At 43.6% G+C, this 21,877-nt stretch overlaps 1 protein-coding gene across 1 annotated transcript in view; it reads left to right on the top strand.

Moving 5' to 3' along the window:
* The window catches only part of PSMD14 (proteasome 26S subunit, non-ATPase 14), a 49,505-nt gene that overhangs the window by 10,462 nt on the left and 17,166 nt on the right, over window positions 1–21,877 (top strand). Inside the window, exons 3-6 of the mRNA XM_072121887.1 lie at window positions 6,504–6,575; window positions 7,243–7,362; window positions 9,511–9,581; window positions 11,972–12,122. Of these exons, the coding sequence (XP_071977988.1) occupies window positions 6,504–6,575; window positions 7,243–7,362; window positions 9,511–9,581; window positions 11,972–12,122 (414 nt within the window). The remainder of the gene's footprint in view (window positions 1–6,503; window positions 6,576–7,242; window positions 7,363–9,510; window positions 9,582–11,971; window positions 12,123–21,877) is intronic.

Below are 21,877 nucleotides of genomic sequence, written 5' to 3'. Positions count from 1 at the left end.
GCTCTCCATAAGTCATCAAGCCCATGCATGCCGTGTCTTTCCCCCCTAGATTAGGTATGTATACGTATATATCTATCCTTATTGATGTACACAGCCAGCAGGTTCTTTATGTATCAGAAGAGGTCTTGTCTCTATGCCAGGGATGTAATATTACCACTGTACAAGGCATTGCTTTGACCTTACCTGGAATATGGGGTTCAGTTCTGAACACAAGTCCATAAAAACAAAGTCCTAGAGGTGGATAGGGTACATCGGAGAGCCACAAAAATGATACAACTGAAACAACTTGATTTATTTGGTCTCAAAAACAGATGCCAGGGGACGGATGGGGGGGGGGGGGAGCATGATACATTTTTATAAATGTATAAATGGTCCATAAAAAAAAAATATGGTGAAAAGTTATTTCAGTTTAATCACCAAAAACACACTTTAATCACCAGAGGAGACGAGGCTTCTTTACTGTAGGAGCTGTTAATCTGTGGAATAGCCTGCCTAAGGCGCTGGTCACAGCAGGAACTGGTAGAGAGCTTCAAGAAGAACCTTTTTACATCAAAATGAGATTAATGGTTTTGTTATTATATAGGATTGTGTTTCCTGCATCCCTTCATTATCCGTTCCTTTCCTTGGTTATACTTGATGAGCATGAGCCGTAAATTGAGAATATTAATCAGAAACGTTTCAACAACAATAACTAACAAAAATAATCATACTACACTTTTAGCACTGTGGTCCCATTTTTCCAGGGATTGACCCATGTTGGGAGCAAGTATCCGCCCCAGCCAATAAAGTCATCACATGACTTACTACTATGAATACTTCGGCGGCGGGGCTTGTGACTGCTGTGGCCACTAATTGGCTGCATTGAGTACCTGTAATACCACATCTCCCCTCTAGTGGCCACTGAAGATGAATTGGTCAATGGCAACATTTTACATTAACATGAGCCATTTAGTGGGTGTGATTTCTGGTGCCAAATCGGTGATGATCAGTTGATCTGTGCTTCATCGATAAATTTCTATTTATGATTATTTGTATAATCTCTTGCTTCTGCAGAATATATCTCGTACTGCATTTTTTCTGCCTAGTTGTTAAAAAAAAAAAAACATCATAAGTAAAGCTGAGCGGACCCAACATTTGGGGTTCAGGTTGATCATGGGTAGTGCTGGTGGCATCCGTAGGTCGTGCGGCTAAAACCCAAACACGTCGGGTTCTCTTATATCTAATCGTAAGGTGACCCCAAATTTTCTTTAAAAAAATGTAGGCATGAATTTTGGATTTTTACATTTGTTTGTCGCTTTGCATTGCTAAGTAAGTTAGTTGTAGGACCGTTGACCTTTTGGATATTTGATTTTTTTATTTATTTATTTTTTTTAAATTTTTAAGTCTGAAAAAGTACAGTTTATACGAGATTGGGATGGACCCACTTTTAATTATTGCTCCCGCTTTGTTTAACATCGGGGGCCAGAGTTAATTTTCCCCCTGCCGCTTCCCGAGCCGACGGTTGATCCTGCAAAGGGTTAAATCAGCGGGAAAGAATTCATTTCCACTTTAATGACCTAGCCTCGCTGGGCTTGGACAATGGGGAACATGCTTCTGACTTGTACTCCTATTGCCAATTAACACCTCCTATAACAGGTTGCCTGGGCTCAGCGCTGAAGCAGACGCAGCCGCGCTCGTTTACATGCCGCTTGTTTTTCACACTACTTGTTTAATGCTCACAAAATTAAAGCATTAAAAGGATGGGCTCCTCCAGTGTACAATAAGCAGACCATCCCCGGGCCCCTGGATGTATGTTTGTATGTTTTATGGCGATTTACAGGCACTTGAAGAGAAGCGGAGAGATGTAAAGCTTCTAATTGCCTTAAAGTTTACAATCTATGCACTACGGACCCTGGTGTCGTTTCTCTTTTCTTTTTTTTTTTTTTTTTTTTTTTTTTTTATTATTATATCCTTTTCATATATTAATGTCAGCGCTCATTATCCGGGTATCATTGTATCTTTTGACTCTCGCATCTCAGAAGACCTTTTCCGCCTTCTTAAAATAGTCTCCTGTAAATTAGAGCCTAAAGTGCAGCAGTAAAAAAAGAAAAAAAGACCGTATCAGTGCCACTTAAAAGCTTATACGATAAAGATGCATATAATGTATTGTAACCCCCCCCCCCCCTTTGTTAATATTCATTACGTTGTAGCTTTATTTACAGCTCGCGCGTCATTACAGCTTTCCTATCAGTCGCTTTGACTCTTGTTTAATCAGCAGGTATTTAATAAACCTGGCTAAGTAAGTGATGGGAGTTCACACTAACGGGAAGGTGAAGTAAAACGGCTAATAGTGTTAATAAATTTGCTAAAAGGCCTGAGCAGATAACACATTAGGTTTGTGCTGTTACCATCTGAAATGCCTTTTGTAGCACTTTGTCAACAAGTACTGCCCATGTGAAAAAGACGAGCCAGTGAGCCGGCTTCCAGCACAACCCACCACCAGCATCAGGGTTTTTTTTTTTTTTTTGCTTAATGACATACACGCAAAGATTACTTCATCTTTTAAGGCTAGTAAAATCGTCAGGTGTGAATTGATGTCGCTTCTCGTGTTGAATTTATGGAGGGGGGGGGGAGAAGGCTCTGTGATGATATTAACGAGGAAACATTATAGTCGAGATCAAAAAACGGTAAAGAAACTGTTTACGAAAATTTAGTAACTGTAATACCACCTGTTAGAGCTTACATGGGTTCACCAGTAGAGGTGGAAAACGGTGTTGTTAAAAAATATTGAGACTTAAAGGGGTTTGCCCATGAAAGAAAGTTCTCAAATCTCAATCACCTAGTGATGTTTACACAATAAAGATCATTTTAGCCCCTTACTTTAGTCAGTTTTATTGCTGTTTTTGGTTCTATTAGTCAGTGTAGAATTTAGCAGTGTGGGCGGGGACTTGCTAAGCAGACACTTCATGATCCCTCTGTGCTATGAGATGCTGTGTGCTGACAATGTGCTTAGATTATCAGGTTACAGGGTTCAGCTGCTTCTGAATATCCTTCTAATATTGACACCTAGAAAGAGAGAGATGAGACAAATCAGTCATGAGATGGATATAAAACACACTGACACACTCTGCTCTGCTGCCTCACCTAATCAATAAAACACAGTCAGCACTGCTGTGCCTTCCCCCCTCCCCCTCCTCCGATCCAGAGCTGCACAGTGCTGGACAGGAAGGGCCTTTGTCAGCACGGGGCATACCTGGGCTGAGCCGTGGCCCAGAGCTGCTGGTGCGGCTGTAGATAAGGAATCCATGGGGGTGATTGGGGCTGTATCTAATGAATCCATAGGGGGTGAGGAGGCTCACCATATGGGGGCTGTTTGGTATGATAAATTAAGAAATTTTAATGAACGGGAGACTTTTGGTTTCTGAATTTTTTTATGCGACCATGTGAGTTTACTGCAAAGAGGCCCACTGAGGCTCTGTCACCCAGGGGCCTGCTGAAACCTGGAGCCGACCCTGATTATGGGCAGATACCGAATACTTAAGAGGCCTTCCGACCAGTGTGAACTGGACATTTCAACCGCACCTCTTTGCACACTTTAGTAGGTTATGGTGCAGTTTGGAATTTTTTCACCCCCAATCATTCTCAAGCAATCGGGTTTTTTTTTTTGAGTTAACATTTTGGGTGTCAAATCCAACTACTGATTTCTCTGACCTGGGCAGCGGTCTGGCGTATTCATGAGGGGGCGGATTTAGGGGTGGTGACTGGTCAGTTTAAAAAAAATTTGCATAAAAATTAAGTCATGCAGCTGGCAGTGGGATGTGCGTTTTAATTTTTGTAAACTACACAACTCCCCTGTTACTTCCCATGATACAGTAGAAACCTTACACTTGTGCAGTTAATTGACTCCTGTCTATGTCATGTTTTTGCGGAACAAAAACCCCTAAGAAAATGTAGTGTGATATATTGTATTTTTTCTTGTTTTTTTTGACAGACAAAAAAAAAAAATTTCAGCACGGAGTAGAAATGGGTCCTGAGCAGAAGAGAACTGAAATGACTTTCTCTGCTCTTCCCAATTACATTATCATGATATCATCATTATCCTGGGCTGCGAGTTAGTGGAAGCCCGGGATAAGACGCTCCGGGTTTCAGATTGTTTCTACCTCCTGAGTGAAGGCTGTGATTATTGCCCTGCAGGCAGGTCAGCTCACTGGCTAACACTTTTAGACAGTTAAAGGCAGATTGTAGCAGCTATACTTTTTTATTTAATTTTTTTTATTTTTTGAGAAAAAACAAGTCAGATCGATTTTCGAGTGTCTTGTAACTGACCTTTCACCAGAAAGCAGAAGAATTTACTTTTTTTTTTTTTTTTTTTGTTCTAATTTCCTTTTAGCTTTTGCTTTCTTTTAAAGAGACGACTTTTACATCCCATAATTTATGATTTGAGTGCATGGGGGGTTTTTTTAAAAGCCAGTAGTAGGGAAATCGATTTTGTTTTTTTTTTGTTTTTTTTTTTGTTTTTTTTTTTAGCTGGTTTGCTTAAAAAAAAAAAAAAAAAGAGAAAAAGGAAAAAGAAAAACTCCAATCTAATAAAACATGCATGCCTTTCCTATGTGGCCCCCAATGGCTCCAAAACTTTGGCTCTGGGTCTCTGGTGATGCAAAGTGTTATTTTCAAAGATACTTTTTAAGTTGCAAATGAAGCAGAACAGATTGTGTAAGATTTGTTGGAACGTGACCACTAATGTATTGACTTAAAGGTGTTTTTTTTTTTTACTGAGTAATAATATAGTAGACGCCTCTTAAAAAAAAAAAATCCTCAATATCATAGAAAGTGCACTGGAACTGGTAATGGAACAGGAAGTGGGCAGCTCCATTTCCTGCCTAGTGGTCAGTCTATGTTACTGCAGGTCAGCTTCCATTTGTCTGAAAATAGATGAAGTTTCATCCCTATGTCCGAAGGGCATATAGACAGAGGTTTAACTGAGTGTTTTTGCTTGGCTTTACGCATTGTAACAAACCTGCAGTGAGCCTTGGTATGGGCACAGCTAAAAAGCACCATTATTTTTAATAGCCCAAGCGTAAAGGGCCTCCTTTTCCCGTTAAAGACAACAGTGGTCTCGTACACTCATATTATCACAGGTACACGTCAGATGCAATTCACAAACATGTTACTCCAAACTGAAGCAAACTTTACTTTTTTTAATTGGACACAACTTAAGTTTTTTTGTTTTTAAATTTCCTAGTTGCCCATTAACACAATTTTGTACCTTTTGTAATTCTACAGGAATTGGTCCGATATATATATACAGTATATATATATATATATATATATATATATATATATATATATATATATATATATATATATATATATAATTTTTTTTTTTTTTTTTTTTTTTCCCATTTTGCGTTAAAATGCGTTGCTGATCTGGAATGTAATTGAACTAATTTTGTGGAAGAATTTTGGTGGTAGAAAAATGAAAAGTTAACTTAAGTTTTCTTTTTATTAAAAAAAAAAGTACGGAAAAGCCGAAGAGCTGTGTTTTCCCGATAGTTATGGGGTATTTTCTGATTACCTGTGTCGTCCTCTAGGGAATGAGTGGAGTCAGATGTTGTGCTTGTTTGGACCTGTCCTTCTACAGGTTAGGCCAGGGATACACATCCATAATTGGGTCGGGAATCACAGACCATGCGCTGCCCAGATATCCTGGACCAACCACAGTGCAGAGGATAGGATACAAGGAGTCCCTACTTCCCCTCTGATCAGCAGTGATGAACTACAATTGTTAATACAGTGGGGAAGGAGGGACTCCATGAATCGTATATCACTACGATGCATGTCCTCTGCACTTTGCTTGGTTCCGCATAATCTGACCAATGTGCGGTTGTTTTTTTGGCAGACCAATAGTCTTGTGCCGCTGAAATACGCGTGAATAAGACCCCCGTGTGTAAACAGGGTTATGAATTACATTTAAGTTGGAATTTGCTTTCCTCTAGTCCTAGCCTCTCTTAGAACGGTGATCACACAAATGGACTATACCCCATTCTCATGATAACTGGTGTTCCCAATGGCCACACTTGATCAGACTCTTACTTCCTGTACCATGGAAAGCGGATGAATGTTGGTGAAACTAAACCCCCCTCAATTATTTTGTGGTTAAAGCTTGTGACAAAATGCACTTGTATACTTGTTTTATTTATTTTTTTCATACAATCTTGTTGTAGATATTGTTGACATAGTTTAAAAAAAATGAAAAACAAGAAAAAAACCTCTATTCCCTTCTTCATTACACCAGGGGAATGCAAAGTTAAATAGTTTTGATATCTGTTAATCATCTGAGGTGAAGAGCTCCACCAACTTCACACCACTAAGATGTGATGCAGATAATTGGGTAGTGCAGATTTAAGTAACCAAGCCCCGATAGCCTGTGTTACAGTATCTCCCTGCTATTGTATGTGTCTGACCTGACCCGGGAGTGGCCAGAAGAGTTTGATTTCTCACATTCTGCCTTCGTTTTTCTTTAGGGACCTCCTACCGACGCTCCTGCAGTGGACACAGCCGAGCAGGTGTATATTTCTTCTCTAGCATTGCTTAAAGTAAGTATCCACATCTGTATACACGGGCACATACCAAACCTCAAAAGTACAAGGTGAATTACAAAATGTAATACAGAATTACAGGTGTTATAGAATATTTTGTAATGAAAAATCTATTCAGTTTTGTACTGATCCATAAATTTGATGCGGCGAAATGCCTACTTAGATAGCTGTCGTCATTAAAAATTCATGTTGGTCCGTCGATATTATAGCTCAGGTAATGTATTGTATAAACATTGTATAGGACAATTCTTCACAATGGACTCAGTTGGTATGTCACATGTCATAGTTCAGGTAATCTGTTGTATAGAGTAAATATTGTACATAGGACAATTCTATGGATTTCACAATGGGCTCAGGTGGCATATCACATGTCATAGCTCAGGTTATATATTGTGTAGGTCAATTCTACAGATTTCACAATGGGCTCAATTGTTATGGCTAATTTCATAGATCAAGTCATATGTTTATATTTATAAAAAAAATGCATGTCCACATTATCTATACTTAACCCCCTCAGAGTAAGGTAATGATGTGGGATTCATCACAATGGTTTTGGTCCGGTAAGCGTGTCCCCACATGTAGCAAGAAGTTTATTTAAAAAAATGCATACTCCAGTTTGGTAGAAATCACATACATCCTGTTAATGTTTCTCTCCTCATTCTAGATGCTAAAGCACGGCCGGGCCGGGGTCCCAATGGAAGTCATGGGCCTGATGCTGGGAGAGTTTGTGGATGATTACACAGTCAGAGTCATTGATGTCTTTGCCATGCCCCAGTCTGGAACTGTAAGTCCCTTTTACTGCTTAAAATATAAAGTGCATCTGTTTAATAGTTAATTTTCTACTGAAAGCAGTGAGGCAGGAAAAAAGATAAAACTGGACAAACATACGAGCACTCGTCTACAGGTGTAAATTATAGAAAACAGGACTTTTTGTGTCCCTCTAGTCTTCCAGCATCATAATAGCAGAGAAAAGTCAATCTTACATCTCCTATCTGGAAAGCACAACACACGTGAATGTTCTGCAGATGTCTAACGTTAGTGGTAGATCTAACAAGGGATTGGCCCAAGCTTCAATGTTATCCCCTATCTACAGGTAAGGCTGCATGCACACCGCTGTAATCTGGCCGCACAAATTGTGGCCAGATCACAGTTCCATAGAAGTCTATAACACCCGATCATGTTCCGGTGACTATAGAGTAGGATGGCCCAGCACAAAAGATAGAGCAGGATTTATTCTTGCTCACTGTGGCATAAAGGGTGCGGGAGCACTCGCTCTTTTAATCTCCGCACAACCCCTGTGCTTTGGCCTGGTTAGGGCCAGTGAAGCATGCAGATGTGTATACTCTGTTCTGTTTACCGTCATAGGCAGTGCTGGCTAACCTATGGTACAGGTGCCGGTGTGGTTCAAGGGAACCTGCCATCACATTTTTCACAAATGCAGCTAGTGGCAGGTCCCTATAGAGCCCTAATAACTATCTGACCCCCTTTTAGCTTAAAATTGTATCCTCATAAAATTAGTTATAAACTTGCCTGATATCTAGGTTCTATAGAGTGAGTTGAGAGTGTGGCCTGATGTCCTGTAACCAGGGTTACCCCATAACAGGTCCTTCAACCTCTTAAAATGAGCAAACTGTACCCAATGCACATATCTGGCCACATAAAAAATGGACGGCTACTCTGCTCCGTGCAGGCTGCTGTGATTTCATGAGATACATGCTTGGTGTACAGTTTGCTAATGTTATTAAACTAAAGGACCTGCGATGATGTTACCCTGGTCACATGACATTACTGCTACATGCAGAGATGACATGGGGTTGAGCTGCTCTATTCAGCCCGAGGAGGCCACGCCCACCTCGACTCGCTATAGTAGGATACAAGGTAAAATTATAAAGTTGAATATATGGGGATCTGAATGGAACAATCTTTAGCTAAAAGAAGGGTGTCACTTACTAGGACTCTGTGGGAACCTGACACTAGCTGTATTTGTGAAAATCATGGTGACAGGTTCCCTTTAAGGGATCCTCCAGTAGTCCCAGGACATTCTTTGCTCATCATAATTTTAAAGTGAAGCAACCAGGTGTACCTGAGGCTGCAGGAGTGTGGACAGGGTCAGATTATCATTAGAGGTCTTCCTCTGGGCACCATGATTTTTCCTGTTTGAGGGCTCTCGAGGGAAGCTCCTATGGCAATCTAATTTTTCACCTTCCGTCAATACCGATGTCCTCCGGACCAATGGATTGATGTGGTAAAAAAAGGGATAAAGATTTCAATAAGTTTCGCAGATAAGATAATGAGACCCCTGTTGTCATAAGCAGTGGTGAGACCCCCCACTGATCAGCACACTAGAGGACATCTAATGCCTTATGGGTGCATAGATGTCTATAGCCTTGACATTTTAATGCAGAGGCTTTGGAGCAATGTTGCAGTTGTGTTTTTTGTTCATATGGACTTGTGTAATATAACTTTGCAAGGTAACACAGTAGTTTTGGTTAAACCTAAACATATGTGCAGCTCCTCCTCCGGCCCAGGCCCGTGATGTGGATCTGGAGTCTATAATAGATTCTGTGCTGCCTAAGCTGCCTCTTTCCATAATGCCATCGCTAATGTTTGGATTGGCCTTACCCATAACTGTGTAGGCTTTCTACAAAACTGTCATGTTTGTCACAAATTGCTCCATTTGCTAATTAACTTGATTTTAGAAGATGATTCCTGCTTCCTTTAACAGTTTTGTGTCTTGTTTTGTAACAGCGATAACCCTTTACTATTAGATATCTGAACAGCTTGGATTGCAACTTTCATTCCATGCTGCAAATATTGAAATAAATTCTGCATATTCTCAGACTATGCACATTGCAAATCTTTAGGAATCTAGAAGGGTGTCCTATAGGAATGTGAGGATCTCATACAATTGTGGGGTTTTGTGTTGTAACAGGGCGTTAGTGTGGAAGCCGTGGATCCAGTGTTTCAAGCCAAAATGTTGGACATGTTGAAGCAAACTGGAAGGTAAGATTGATCACTAATATATGTGTGATAGGTAATGCTTATTTACAGACATTGCACCCAATGTGCATTTATAGGTGCCCTATAAACTGCACTATGAGGGACCACCTCTAGGGCACTTGTATGAGGGACTCCAGAGGAATTAAAGGGGCTGTCCCAAGTATTTGGGTTATCAAAAGCTGATGAGCAAGGATCTGACTGCTGGGTGCCCAACCCGATTGTGGGAATGGGATCCCCGGCTCCCCAGAGAATAGGGTCCCCATTCTAACAAATGGATGCAGCTGCAGGACAAGCATCTGTGAGACATCCAAACCTGCAGTTGCAGTACCTGACCACTTTTATTAACTCTGTAAATGTTATGCAACTTTTATTGCTTCTTGGCAACTAAAATCAAACCTCAAGCAACTTAGTCAGATAGCATAGATTTTAATGTATCCTATTATTTTTGTGTGCATTATATGTTCTATGGACATTGCAAACCAATCCTGATTCTATCATGTTTCCTACTCCCTAGAGGAGGGGCGCACAACTGTTATTGGTCCAAGAGCAGCATTGTCACATGGCTTAACTTAAAGGGTCCACACTAGTAACCAGCAGTCTAGATGCACCAAAAACCACAGTACAACACAAAAGCCACCTAGATACTAAGTAATGCATTTGTACAATAGCTAATACAGACCCCAGAGCAGACTACAAATGCAGTGCACAAACCAGATGGTAATAAAACAGGTGACCCCAACCCATAGCCGTCAGATGATACATGTGACCCCAACCCATAGCCGTCAGATGATACATGTGACCCCAACCCATAGCCGTCAGATGATACATGTGACCCCAACCCATAGCCGTCAGATGATACATGTGACCCCAACCCATAGCCGTCAGATGATACATGTGACCCCAACCCATAGCCGTCAGATGATACATGTGACCCCCTTCCCAGCGAGCAGACCGATCACACGGGCGACCCCCTTCCCAGCGAGCAGACCGATCACACGGGCGACCCCCTTCCCTCCCAGCGAGCAGACCGATTACACGGGCGACCCCCCCCCCTTCCCAGCGAGCAGACCGATTACACGGGCGACCCCCCCCCCCTTCCCAGCGAGCAGACCGATCACACGGGCGACCCCCCCCCCCCTTTCCCAGCGAGCAGACCGATCACACGGGTGACCCCCTTCCCAGCGAGCAGACCGATCACACGGGCGACCCCCTTCCCAGCGAGCAGACCGATCACACGGGCGACCCCCTTCCCAGCGAGCAGACCGATCACACGGGCGACCCCCTTCCCAGCGAGCAGACCGATCACACGGGCGACCCCCTTCCCCAAGCAAATCTATCAATAAATGGGAATAGGTCTTCCAGTATCAGATTAGGAATCTTGCATCTATCTCCATAACTTTTCAGCTGTTTTTGGTACCTGGGCTCAATACTCTTATTACTAGTAATACCTCCTATTCCACCCTCCTTCTACTTTGTACCACATCTACATTGGTCTCTACTTCCTAGTCCTGAACAGGAAGTAGCTCACAGGATGAGGCAGGGCCCATTGTAACCCATGAGGTGAGACAAGACCAAACGATAGGGACCAGAAGGAAATACCAGAAAGGGAACGTCAGTTGGGATTTTTTATTACATTTTTTTTTTTCCCCTGCTGGACAACCCTTTTTAATTTCCCCCATCGTATATTTTACATATCCCAGTCCCATGGGCCCCCTCCCCAGTCTTACACATTCGTGTTTTTCTTGTGGTACACGAGGAGGCAGCTAGAGATTTGCCGTCATGGTCGCTCTTAATTGCTTTATTAGTAAACAATCCAGTCTAGCGAGGCGCACATGTTAATACGGCAAATCATTTTCTCCGCCGATATTTTTTTATTCAATTTTTTTTTTTTATACCTCTCAACAGTTGTCATGTGCGCACTCAAAATTCTTATACTGCGAGAAGGGAAGGGGAAAAAAAAACTTCAAAATTAATGTTAGCAAAAGGCTCAGCAGCTGAGCAGAACGGTGCAAATTGCTTTTTGACTGGGTTCCTAGTTGTACTGCTGGTTTAATTGATATTTAAAGAGAAGATATTTACTCAAGTGCTGAAAGGGTAAAAACTGGCTCGGGGGAAGGTGTGGTAACAGGGTGAAATCCTGAAAGCACCATCTACTATCGCTAATGTGTATCCCTTAATGATAGCACTCCTTTGTCACACTTATTCATGTTCAGGCGCTCACAATGATACGATGGTGAACGTTCCTAATGGCGCCTCTTTCACACCGTCCAATTTCCTGTTTCCAGTCCTAATTTATACCCTGTTAGTTTTTTTTTTTCTAATGCTGCTTTCTTTTCATATCCTACCATGTCTGACGAGTCTCTTATTATTCTTTCTCTTTTCTCGTTTCGCAGGCCCGAGATGGTGGTTGGATGGTACCACAGTCACCCCGGCTTCGGATGCTGGCTCTCCGGGGTGGATATCAACACCCAACAGAGCTTCGAAGCCTTATCCGAAAGAGCCGTCGCCGTGGTAGTCGATCCAATTCAAAGTGTAAAGGGAAAGGTAAAGTACAAAGCTTTCTATTTCGCAGCCCTGCTAATGCAAATCAGTCTGTGGTGTTGCATGTTTTTTAAAAATTTTTACGCTTTGCTGTATAATTAATACATCACCTTATTCCCAAATGCATTGTTTGTCCGCGCCTGAGCTAAATCAGTCTGCCCCTTTTTTTCATCCATCGTTATTCCTTCGTCAGGTTTAGATACTTCCCCCTTACAGCAGTCACCAGCACTACTCTCCCAATATCAAGGCTCAACATGGGCAGTCAATTAGAGTACCCCCCCACCCCTCTCCAAAGACCAAGTCCCAAGAAAGAATCTCGCTTAAAAAAAAAAAAAAAAAAATGTTTTTGCAAGGAAGCGACAAATGACTTCAATCCCGTCTGTTGCTTCTGAAAAGAAATTAACTTGCAAAGCATATTGGGTTGTAGTTGTCCTTTGTTTAAATCTCTTTTGTTCTTGTTTGGCTTTTTTTTTTTTTTTTTCCTTTTTTTTTTCCTTTTTTTTTTTTTTATTTCGCTTCAGCCCCATATGCCATTTTCCTATTTCCTGCCTCGTGACAGCAGGGTGCAGGTCTATTATCACCTTCACAGAGCTGTCTGCAAATGTGAGAGGCAATTCGATTTTGCTCAGCCACAGGGAGAGTGGATTAGAAAAACTCCAGAAGCTCCCGAAATTGGCTCCAATGCTTTACTGCTTTAAAATACTGCTGAGGTGTCTTGTTGGAACATGTCACTTCCATTGTAATGTAAAATAATAGATATGATAAAATGATCGCCATGCATTATTAGAGAAGTTTGCCTTCCTCTTAAAATAACCCATCATTACGCATCTCGCTAAACATCCTCGCGTGTGCCGCGCAAGCTCCGACGCTTTTTCAGTTTTTTTTTGGGGGGGGGGGGGGTAAAACGAGACGTAGAAACATTTCATGGGTAAATTTCACCGGGGGAACGAGAAACATTTATATCACAGGTTGACTTAAGTTTTAATTGCTGTGAATGTAGTATATCACCTAGGAAATTACTGTACTGGGGGGTGGGGCGAAGGGAGGGGGGTGTCTGGGCTTACAGAATATTTCGCATGGCCGGGGCCTAATTAACTAATAAAGTAATTGGTTTAGCAAAGTATAATTAGAAGACATGCTGGAACGCTTTCTGGGGTAATGCGAGACTGGTAATATTTGGCAGTCTATATAGAATGACATAGTCCCCCCAACCAGAGAAGGAATGGATAGGAGCCTGTGTTCTGCCTGCTGCTGGTGTCTGGTTAGATTGGTCTTTTGCTAAAAGTGGGATGTTTTTTATTTTATTGTCGATTTTTGTCGGGTTTTTTTTTTTTAACCTTCAAAGATGATCATACGGTGTTGATCTAGCAGACGCACACAATAAAAAACCTACTAAGGCAGATGCCAATTTGCCAAGGGTAGGGGAAATTATATACATATAGCAAAGAAGGATCGATCGGTGTGCAGTAGATAGATGGGGTAATGGGTATGCTATAGATTTATGACAGACATAAGATATTAATGAATTGACCATGGATGGAAAGGACAATGGCTGGATTTCGGAAGCCAAGAGTGGATGGGTGGTTTTTGCAAGCCAACGATCCATGAATGGAGTGGGAAAGCGGCGGGCGCAGTGGAGGGAGTTGGAAAGCGGCGGGCGCAGTGGAGGGAGTTGGAAAGCGGCGGGCGCAGTGGAGGGAGTGGGAAAGCGGCGGGCGCAGTGGAGGGAGTGGGAAAGCGGCGGGCGCAGTGGAGGGAGTTGGAAAGCGGCGGGCGCAGTGGAGGGAGTTGGAAAGCGGCGGGCGCAGTGGAGGGAGTGGGAAAGCGGCGGGCGCAGTGGAGGGAGTGGGAAAGCGGCGGGCGCAGTGGAGGGAGTGGGAAAGCGGCGGGCGCAGTGGAGGGAGTGGGAAAGCGGCGGGCGCAGTGGAGGGAGTGGGAAAGCGGCGGGCGCAGTGGAGGGAGTGGGAAAGCGGCGGGCGCAGTGGAGGGAGTGGGAAAGCGGCGGGCGCAGTGGAGGGGGTGGGAAAGCGGCGGGCGCAGTGGAGGGGGTGGGAAAGCGGCGGGCGCAGTGGAGGGGGTGGGAAAGCGGCGGGCGCAGTGGAGGGGGTGGGAAAGCGGCGGGCGCAGTGGAGGGGGTGGGAAAGCGGCGGGCGCAGTGGAGGGGGTGGGAAAGCGGCGGGCGCAGTGGAGGGGGTGGGAAAGCGGCGGGCGCAGTGGAGGGGGTGGGAAAGCGGCGGGCGCAGTGGAGGGGGTGGGAAAGCGGCGGGCGCAGTGGAGGGGGTGGGAAAGCGGCGGGCGCAGTGGAGGGGGTGGGAAAGCGGCGGGCGGGGTTTTTTTGTTATAGATGGGTGGCTAGAAAACTAAAACTAGGAAGATGTTAGTGCAATGGTTGGTTGGTTGATGGATATATAGATGGATAGATTTGCAATGAATAGTAGGTTTGAACAGTCTGCTCTCGTTATGGAAGATCTGGCTTTGATGTTGGTCCTAGAATCCAGGGACTGAACTGAGATCTTATAAAATGTCCCAGATCATGGTCATTATTATATTATCATATAGTGATTTCCAGAAGATCCATCTATCTATAGACCGGCTCTAAAGTGTTCCTTCTAGAATTACCTGTGAAAGTCCTATGTACAGTAACGTGTTGCTTTGTGTGTATCTTTTCATGGGGCCCAACATCTTGGCTTCTCAGAGCTGTCTTGAAGGGGTTAAACCCGACTGCCACTTATAGGTATTTCCAAGTTGTTTAGTAAATATAGCTCTAGCGCGGAATCCTCCAAGGAAACGGTGAGAAAATGCACATACTCCAAGGAATCTGTTTTCCGCCGCCAAAATTGACATGGTATAAATAATTAGAATGCGCCTTAACTTTGAGCGCACAATCACATCATTTCAGTGATATTCCTTTGGCATGAGTCGGTTTCAGTTGTTTATGCTTTCCAGCGAAAATGGCATAAAAAGTCTGATTTCCCTGAATTTTTTATGCCGAGGGGCTCACAGCCGACTGGAGAGGGATGATGTTTTTCGCTCATGGCCGCCTGACAGTGCACGACAGCAGAAGTAACGCACCCAGAGCTGCGCTCCGAGGGGTCACATGTCCGCCATAAATGTTTAACTATCCTGCAGGTTTAGCAAGGAGCCGCTAGCTGATCGGTTGCAGGTGATAAAAGATGTTTAGATGGGACATTAGTTGTTGTCTTTCTTCTTCTTCCACACCTGGCACATCGTACAATGCTTGTGTGATCGCAGAATACATTACAATAAACATGGTTGACTTACAGTCACGTCTGTACATGCAGGTTCCGTAAAGTGGTGAGACAAATGCAGTGGTGATATCTCTGCTAAAAGCAACCGGCAGACGTCCTTACAGCGATGTGTAACGTCTTGCTGTATGTGCGTAGTAATGGAGAGGGGCATGATCACTGCAGAAGCTTAACTTATAGTACACTTATCACTGGCCCCATATGTTTCCGCAATGAAAAGTCTCTGTATCAATTCATCGCGGTTTCCTATATCTCTGCTTGCTGTTATACTATAGAAAGCATCATCGGAAATCTGTCCATACTCCTAAGGCAGTGATGGCGAACCTTTTATAGACCGAGTGCCCAAACTACAACAAAGACCCGCTTATTTATCGCAAAGTGCCAACATAGAAATGTAATTTGTGATTTATACTCCCTTCTCTGTCACAGCTTTCATTGATACCAGCACCCGAGGACACCAATAAAGCAGGAAATAGTCCCAAGTACAGCTGTCACTTTAAAATAGCTCTGTGCACAGCAAGGCCTGGGCTGTCTGGGACTGTAGGAAGATACCTGGAGTCATCTCTGGTGATGGCCTGAGTGCCCACAGAAAGGGCTCCGAGTGCCACCTCTGGCACCAGTGCCATAGGTTAGCCATCACTGTCCTAAGGTGTCACACCGGTGCACAGCTCGTCATAACACACAGCTCTGATTACTCTGTGATAGGACGAGCCGTGCACCTGTGACAGCACATTACCGGGGAAATATGACAAGCCGTGCACGTGTGACGTTACCGGATAAGGGCTATAATGAGCCCCACACCTGTGACATCACATGATTAGGGATATTACGAGCCGTGCACCTGTGACATCACATTATTATGGATATAACATGTCGTGCGCCTGTGTGACATCACATGATTAGGGATATAACAAGCCGTGCACCTGTGTGACATCACATGATTAGGGATATAACAAGCCGTGCACCTGTGTGACATCACATGATTAGGGATATAACAAGCCGTGCACCTGTGTGATATGACATGATTAGGGATATAACAAGCTGTGCACCTGTGTGACATCACATGATTAGGGATATAACAAGCTGTGCACCTGTGTGACATGACATGATTAGGGATATAACAAGCTGTGCACCTGTGTGACATCACATGATTAGGGATATAACAAGCTGTGCACCTGTGTGACATCACATGATTAGGGATATAACAAGCTGTGAACTTGTGTGACATCACATGATTAGGGATATTACGAGCCGTGCACGTGTGACATCACATGATTAGGGATATAACAAGCCGTGCAACTGTGTGACATCACATGATTAGGGATATAACAAGCCGTGCAACTGTGTGACATCACATGATTAGGGATATTACGAGCCGTGCACGTGTGACATCACATGATTAGGGATATAACAAGCCGTGCACCTGTGTGACATGACATGATTAGGGATATAACAAGCCGTGCACCTGTGTGACATGACATGATTAGGGATACACGGGGATGTTTGGTTAGTACATAAGTGATGTTTGTGGGACAACCCCTTTGAGTAAAGGTGACCTCTTTAAGCAGCAGTCCAGAATCTTCATATATTTGGCGTACAGTAATATATGTTCTTCACATACTGATTTACTACACAAAGCAGGTCAGATGCCTCCAGCAATACCAAGATGCAAATAGCTGCCATTGCTATAAACGAGCTCTAGCAGCGATAACCTTTCCTTACAGCATCCTAGTATAGGGCTCATGCAGGGTATAACCACATCTCCATTAAATCCTTGTCGCTGCTGTAAAATGCTGGGGTCCTGCACCACTTATCAACACCACGAGTGTTAATTTGTCCGCTAGACAACAGTTCACGTTCCGTCCTTTGCAGCCCTAGCAGGTGTGCGCCTCGCTCTTCTCACCACACTTTGTCCTGTTTACTGGAGGGATCGTCCGTCTCCGCTTACCGATAGTTTGGGTTTGTCCTCGTGGCATTTGTGCCTCGTTCGTCTAGTCTTGTGAGAAGCGATAAATGACTTGCCGCCGGCGTTCATCTGTAGCCTCGTGACTCGTCTCTATTCGCAGCCCGGGATGTGCGTTTCTTCAGTGTCTTTAGTTTATCTTAAGGTGTTTTGCGTTACTAGATGTGTTTTGTGGAGGTGATGGCTTAGTATATTGTTTAGAGAATTTATTTAGTAGAAGAAACTGATGTAATTGTGTCCTTATTTGGCTGTAATGGGTCCGTAAGACTGGTTGGGTAATGGGTCCGTAAGACTGGTTGGGTAATGGGTCCGTAAGACTGGTTGGGTAATGGGTCCGTAAGACTGGTTGGGTAATGTGTCCGTAAGACTGGTTGGGTAATGTGTCCGTAAGACTGGTTGGGTAATGGGTCCGTAAGACTGGTTGGGTAATGGGTCCGTAAGACTGGTTGGGTAATGGGTCCGTAAGACTGGATGCGTAATGGGTCCGTAAGACTGGTTGGGTGGGTAATGGGTCCGTAAGACTGGTTGGGTGGGTAATGGGTCCGTAAGACTGGTTGGGTGGGTAATGGGTCCGTAAGACTGGTTGGGTGGGTAGTGGGTCCGTAAGACTGGTTGGGTGGGTAGTGGGTCCGTAAGACTGGTTGGGTGGGTAGTGGGTCCGTAAGACTGGTTGGGTGGGTAGTGGGTCCGTAAGACTGGTTGGGTGGGTAGTGGGTCCGTAAGACTGGTTGGGTGGGTAGTGGGTCCGTAAGACTGGTTGGGTGGGTAGCGGGTCCGTAAGGCTGGTTGGGTGGGTAGCGGGTCCGTAAGACTGGTTGGGTGGGTAGCGGGTCCGTAAGACTGGTTGGGTGGGTAGCGGGTCCGTAAGACTGGTTGGGTGGGTAGCGGGTCCGTAAGACTGGTTGGGTGGGTAGCGGGTCCGTAAGACTGGTTGGGTGGGTAGCGGGTCCGTAAGACTGGTTGGGTGGGTAGCGGGTCCGTAAGACTGGTTGGGTGGGTAGCGGGTCCGTAAGACTGGTTGGGTGGGTAGCGGGTCCGTAAGACTGGTTGGGTGGGTAGCGGGTCCGTAAGACTGGTTGGGTGGGTAGCGGGTCCGTAAGACTGGTTGGGTGGGTAGCGGCGGAAAATAACGCAGGTCGGAATACAGATGTAAACTGGGCCTTACACGAATAACAGTTACCTCAACTCGTCATGAACACATCCAAAATTGACATCTCAGCCAGTCACTACATGTACAGGTGACCCATTTAAGCCATAGACTGGTTGGGAAGTAAATTTTTGTTTTCAATAAGGAATAGGATGTAGAATAAAAGCAGGGCCTTCGGTGTCTAGGGACAGAAGAGGTAGGGGTTTTATGTGAGGTGAGTATTACTTCTGTTTTGGGGGGGTTTGCAATTCATACTCTAAATATATTTATATATACAGGCAGTCCCCGGGTTACATACAAGAGAGGTTCTTAAGTTGAATTTGTATGTAAGTCGAAACTGTATATTTTATAATTGTAGATCCAGACATTTTTTTTTTTGCCCAAGTGGCAATTGGAGTTTCAAAATTTATTGCTGTAATTGGACCCAGGATTATCAATAAAGCTTCATTACAGACACCTTACAGCTGATCATTGCAGCCTGGGACTATAGTAACGCATCCAGAGAGCTTCACCAGAGGTCACAGGGGGCAGAGGGGTCCGTCTGTAACTATGAGTCATCTGTAAGTCGGTTGCCCTTAAGTAGGGGACCACCTGTACTTAAGAGAAAGCACACCCCATGTCAGTCAAGACTATATTAAGCCAAGTGAGTCCACTACGGCATTCCCCCTCATTTAGGAGTGAGTGATGCTGGCTGTGTGTGACTTACAGAAGAGAATTCCTAATGGAGGAGGGAATGAGGGAGCTGATTTCTCTTCTGCGACTGGTACACTGTTAGCGTCTCTGTCATTCCTGATAGACTGTGGAACTTTACATGCATGAGGAGGGACAATATAGGGATAGTTGTAGTTCTGTATAATAGTAGTATTCAAATTTGTGTTTAGTGTGGGTGAGTTTCTTACAGATTCCCTGGCTCTTCTCCATAAGGTAAACTATTTCTGATAATACCTGTTGCCTAAAATGACCTAGATTAATATACCAGTCACCAGCAAAGGGGGACAAGTTTTATCTACATAGCCTCAAGTATTTTAGACTATAAGATACAATAAAGAAAAGCCTACAGCTGATGAGCATCAGGTTACTGTGGACTAGGCAACTCAACCAACAATTATTACTCTAGCATAATAGCATAATACAGATTTTATTTTTTATTTTTTTTTTCATATCCCACTTTGGAACTCAAAAATCGTGCATATTAAATTCCAAGATGCTTAATCATTTCTGTGCTTTGCTTCTCACGGCGTCTGAGGGTCAGAGCACCCCATGGATGTAATTGCACAGGCCTGTTGCTCTTGGCAAGGCGTGAAGTTTATAGGAGAGGCTTCAAATTCTGGGTATCTTCTCATAGGTGGCAAAGGTGTGGGGTTTTTTTTTTTTTTTTTTTCCCCACCGAAAGAGAAGCAAAATGTCTTGTGGTTGGTCGAGCCAAATATTAAAGGGAACCTGTCACCAGGGACCTAATTTTCACTAAAGAGAGATTGTAAAAGCCCATGACACCTGCAGTGCAAATCTGCCTCTCTGTGTGTAATAACTTACTCTTGCATCCTGACAAAATCCTGGGGTAGTCACAGGGGTTGGGCTTTGGTTTTTATGCATTTCAAAAAACATGTGACTTGTCAGAGCTGCAGGCTGCCTCCATCTTTGTGCTTCTTTTTGCAATGCAGGTGTAATAAGCTTCTGTCTTTAGTGAAAATGAGGTCCCTGGTGACAGGTTCCTTTTAAGGTTCAGGTCTGTTGTACACGACTGTACAAGTCTGATCCAAGAAATCCGGTCTACATTTTGTATAGATTTTCCAGCCTGAAGCGGGCAGAGCAGGACTGCTTACATTCAGTTCAGTTGCACTCGGCTTAGATCGGTAAATCCATCCGGCACACCCATGTATTATCTGTGTGAAAAGTCCACTCCTGCACTGGTGACCTACGATAGACTGCCCGAGCCACAAGGGGCGAGCAAGGGATAGGTCCTGCCGTATAATTTGTGATTTAGACAGTCTTCGCCACTGGGCAATGGAAACCATAGTCCATAGAAGAATATGGAGACGTGTTCACACTGTTTAAACCGGCCTGAAAAAATACATTTTGCTCCTTCGGGGGTTTTAGTCACTTATGTTTATCGACTTGTCTGTTGCTAGATTTCCATCGTTTAGACGTGTTACAGAGCCTAGAAAAAGAGTGCATAAAATAAATACTGCAAAAACAATTTTTAGAGGCTTTTTTTTTTTTTTTTTCATAATACAAACACATTCTCCTCTGTGCTTCAAAAATACGAAGCAGATGACAAAAACAATCGTTTTGTATCAAGATTCATTTTTTTATTTATGCCTTTTTAGTGCAGTGAAAGTGAAATTTGGATTGTATTATTGTCTGGGAATATTCTGGCACATAATTTATATATATATTTGTTTTTGTACTGAAAATATTTTGTTATAAATCCGCGGGTCAGTCACCTGCCATCTTGATATAGGATAAATATGAATTTCAGCTCCCAATTATTTATTTTAAAAAAATAATAATACATTTTCTGATTTTTTTTATTTTAATTTCCAAGCCATAATGATTCCACCGAGCGAACGCAGATGCACCACAAAGATGTAGCTTCTATTTTCCTATCGACAGCTTCCAAATATTGAGTATTTTATTCCAAGAGTTGCAATTAGTACGGCAAACCGCGGTTACTCCAAGCACACATCCCACCAGCTAATTATGTTAGCGAGGTCAGAGCAAATACATATTTATTTTATTTATTTTTTAGGAAAAATTTAAAAAATGGTCTGTGTATTATTATTGCGCGCGTCTCCTGACTTGGCTGCCGGATCACAGTTTGTTGATCTGGAGTATAATGTGTGCGATTCACATATTCGCCTGATAACAGAAGATTGCGCTGGCGAGTGCGTGCGGCGGCAGCGCGCGATTGTGTTTGTTTCACTAACCAGTATATTCACAGCAATCACTTCCAAATATCTCCGCCGTAAAGATGTGTTAATTACAAAACAGACAAGGTCTTCTATTATATTAAATCTACTAACAAGAAGACAGCAGGAATCACACATTTAAATAGCATCATCAACCCTTCTTTTAGCGCAGTGTTTTGATCCGCGAGTTACGCGTAGACCAAAGGTGCCATTAAAGACGCAGCGGAGAAATACAGGCGGCGTTCCACCAGCAAACTGCGTTCAACAAGCAAACAGACCTTTAGCCGGAATTTTAACAAGCCGGCGGAATTAGAAACCATCATCCTCTGCCGGTTTCACGCGGCGTTGATAACACGAGGATTTCCCCGCGCTAGGCCGAGCGCTAATGGCTTCGTTAGAAATTGTCTTTTTCCGACGATGACCCTTTAAGTCTCGAGGTGCGTCGGAAAAATGAACCGGGGATGGCGTTCTGT

This window comes from Engystomops pustulosus, chromosome 8, assembly GCF_040894005.1.
Source record: "Engystomops pustulosus chromosome 8, aEngPut4.maternal, whole genome shotgun sequence".
Taxonomy (NCBI): domain Eukaryota; kingdom Metazoa; phylum Chordata; class Amphibia; order Anura; family Leptodactylidae; genus Engystomops; species Engystomops pustulosus.
Note: the sequence above shows the minus strand (reverse complement) of the source record. Positions and strands in the feature narration are given on the sequence as shown.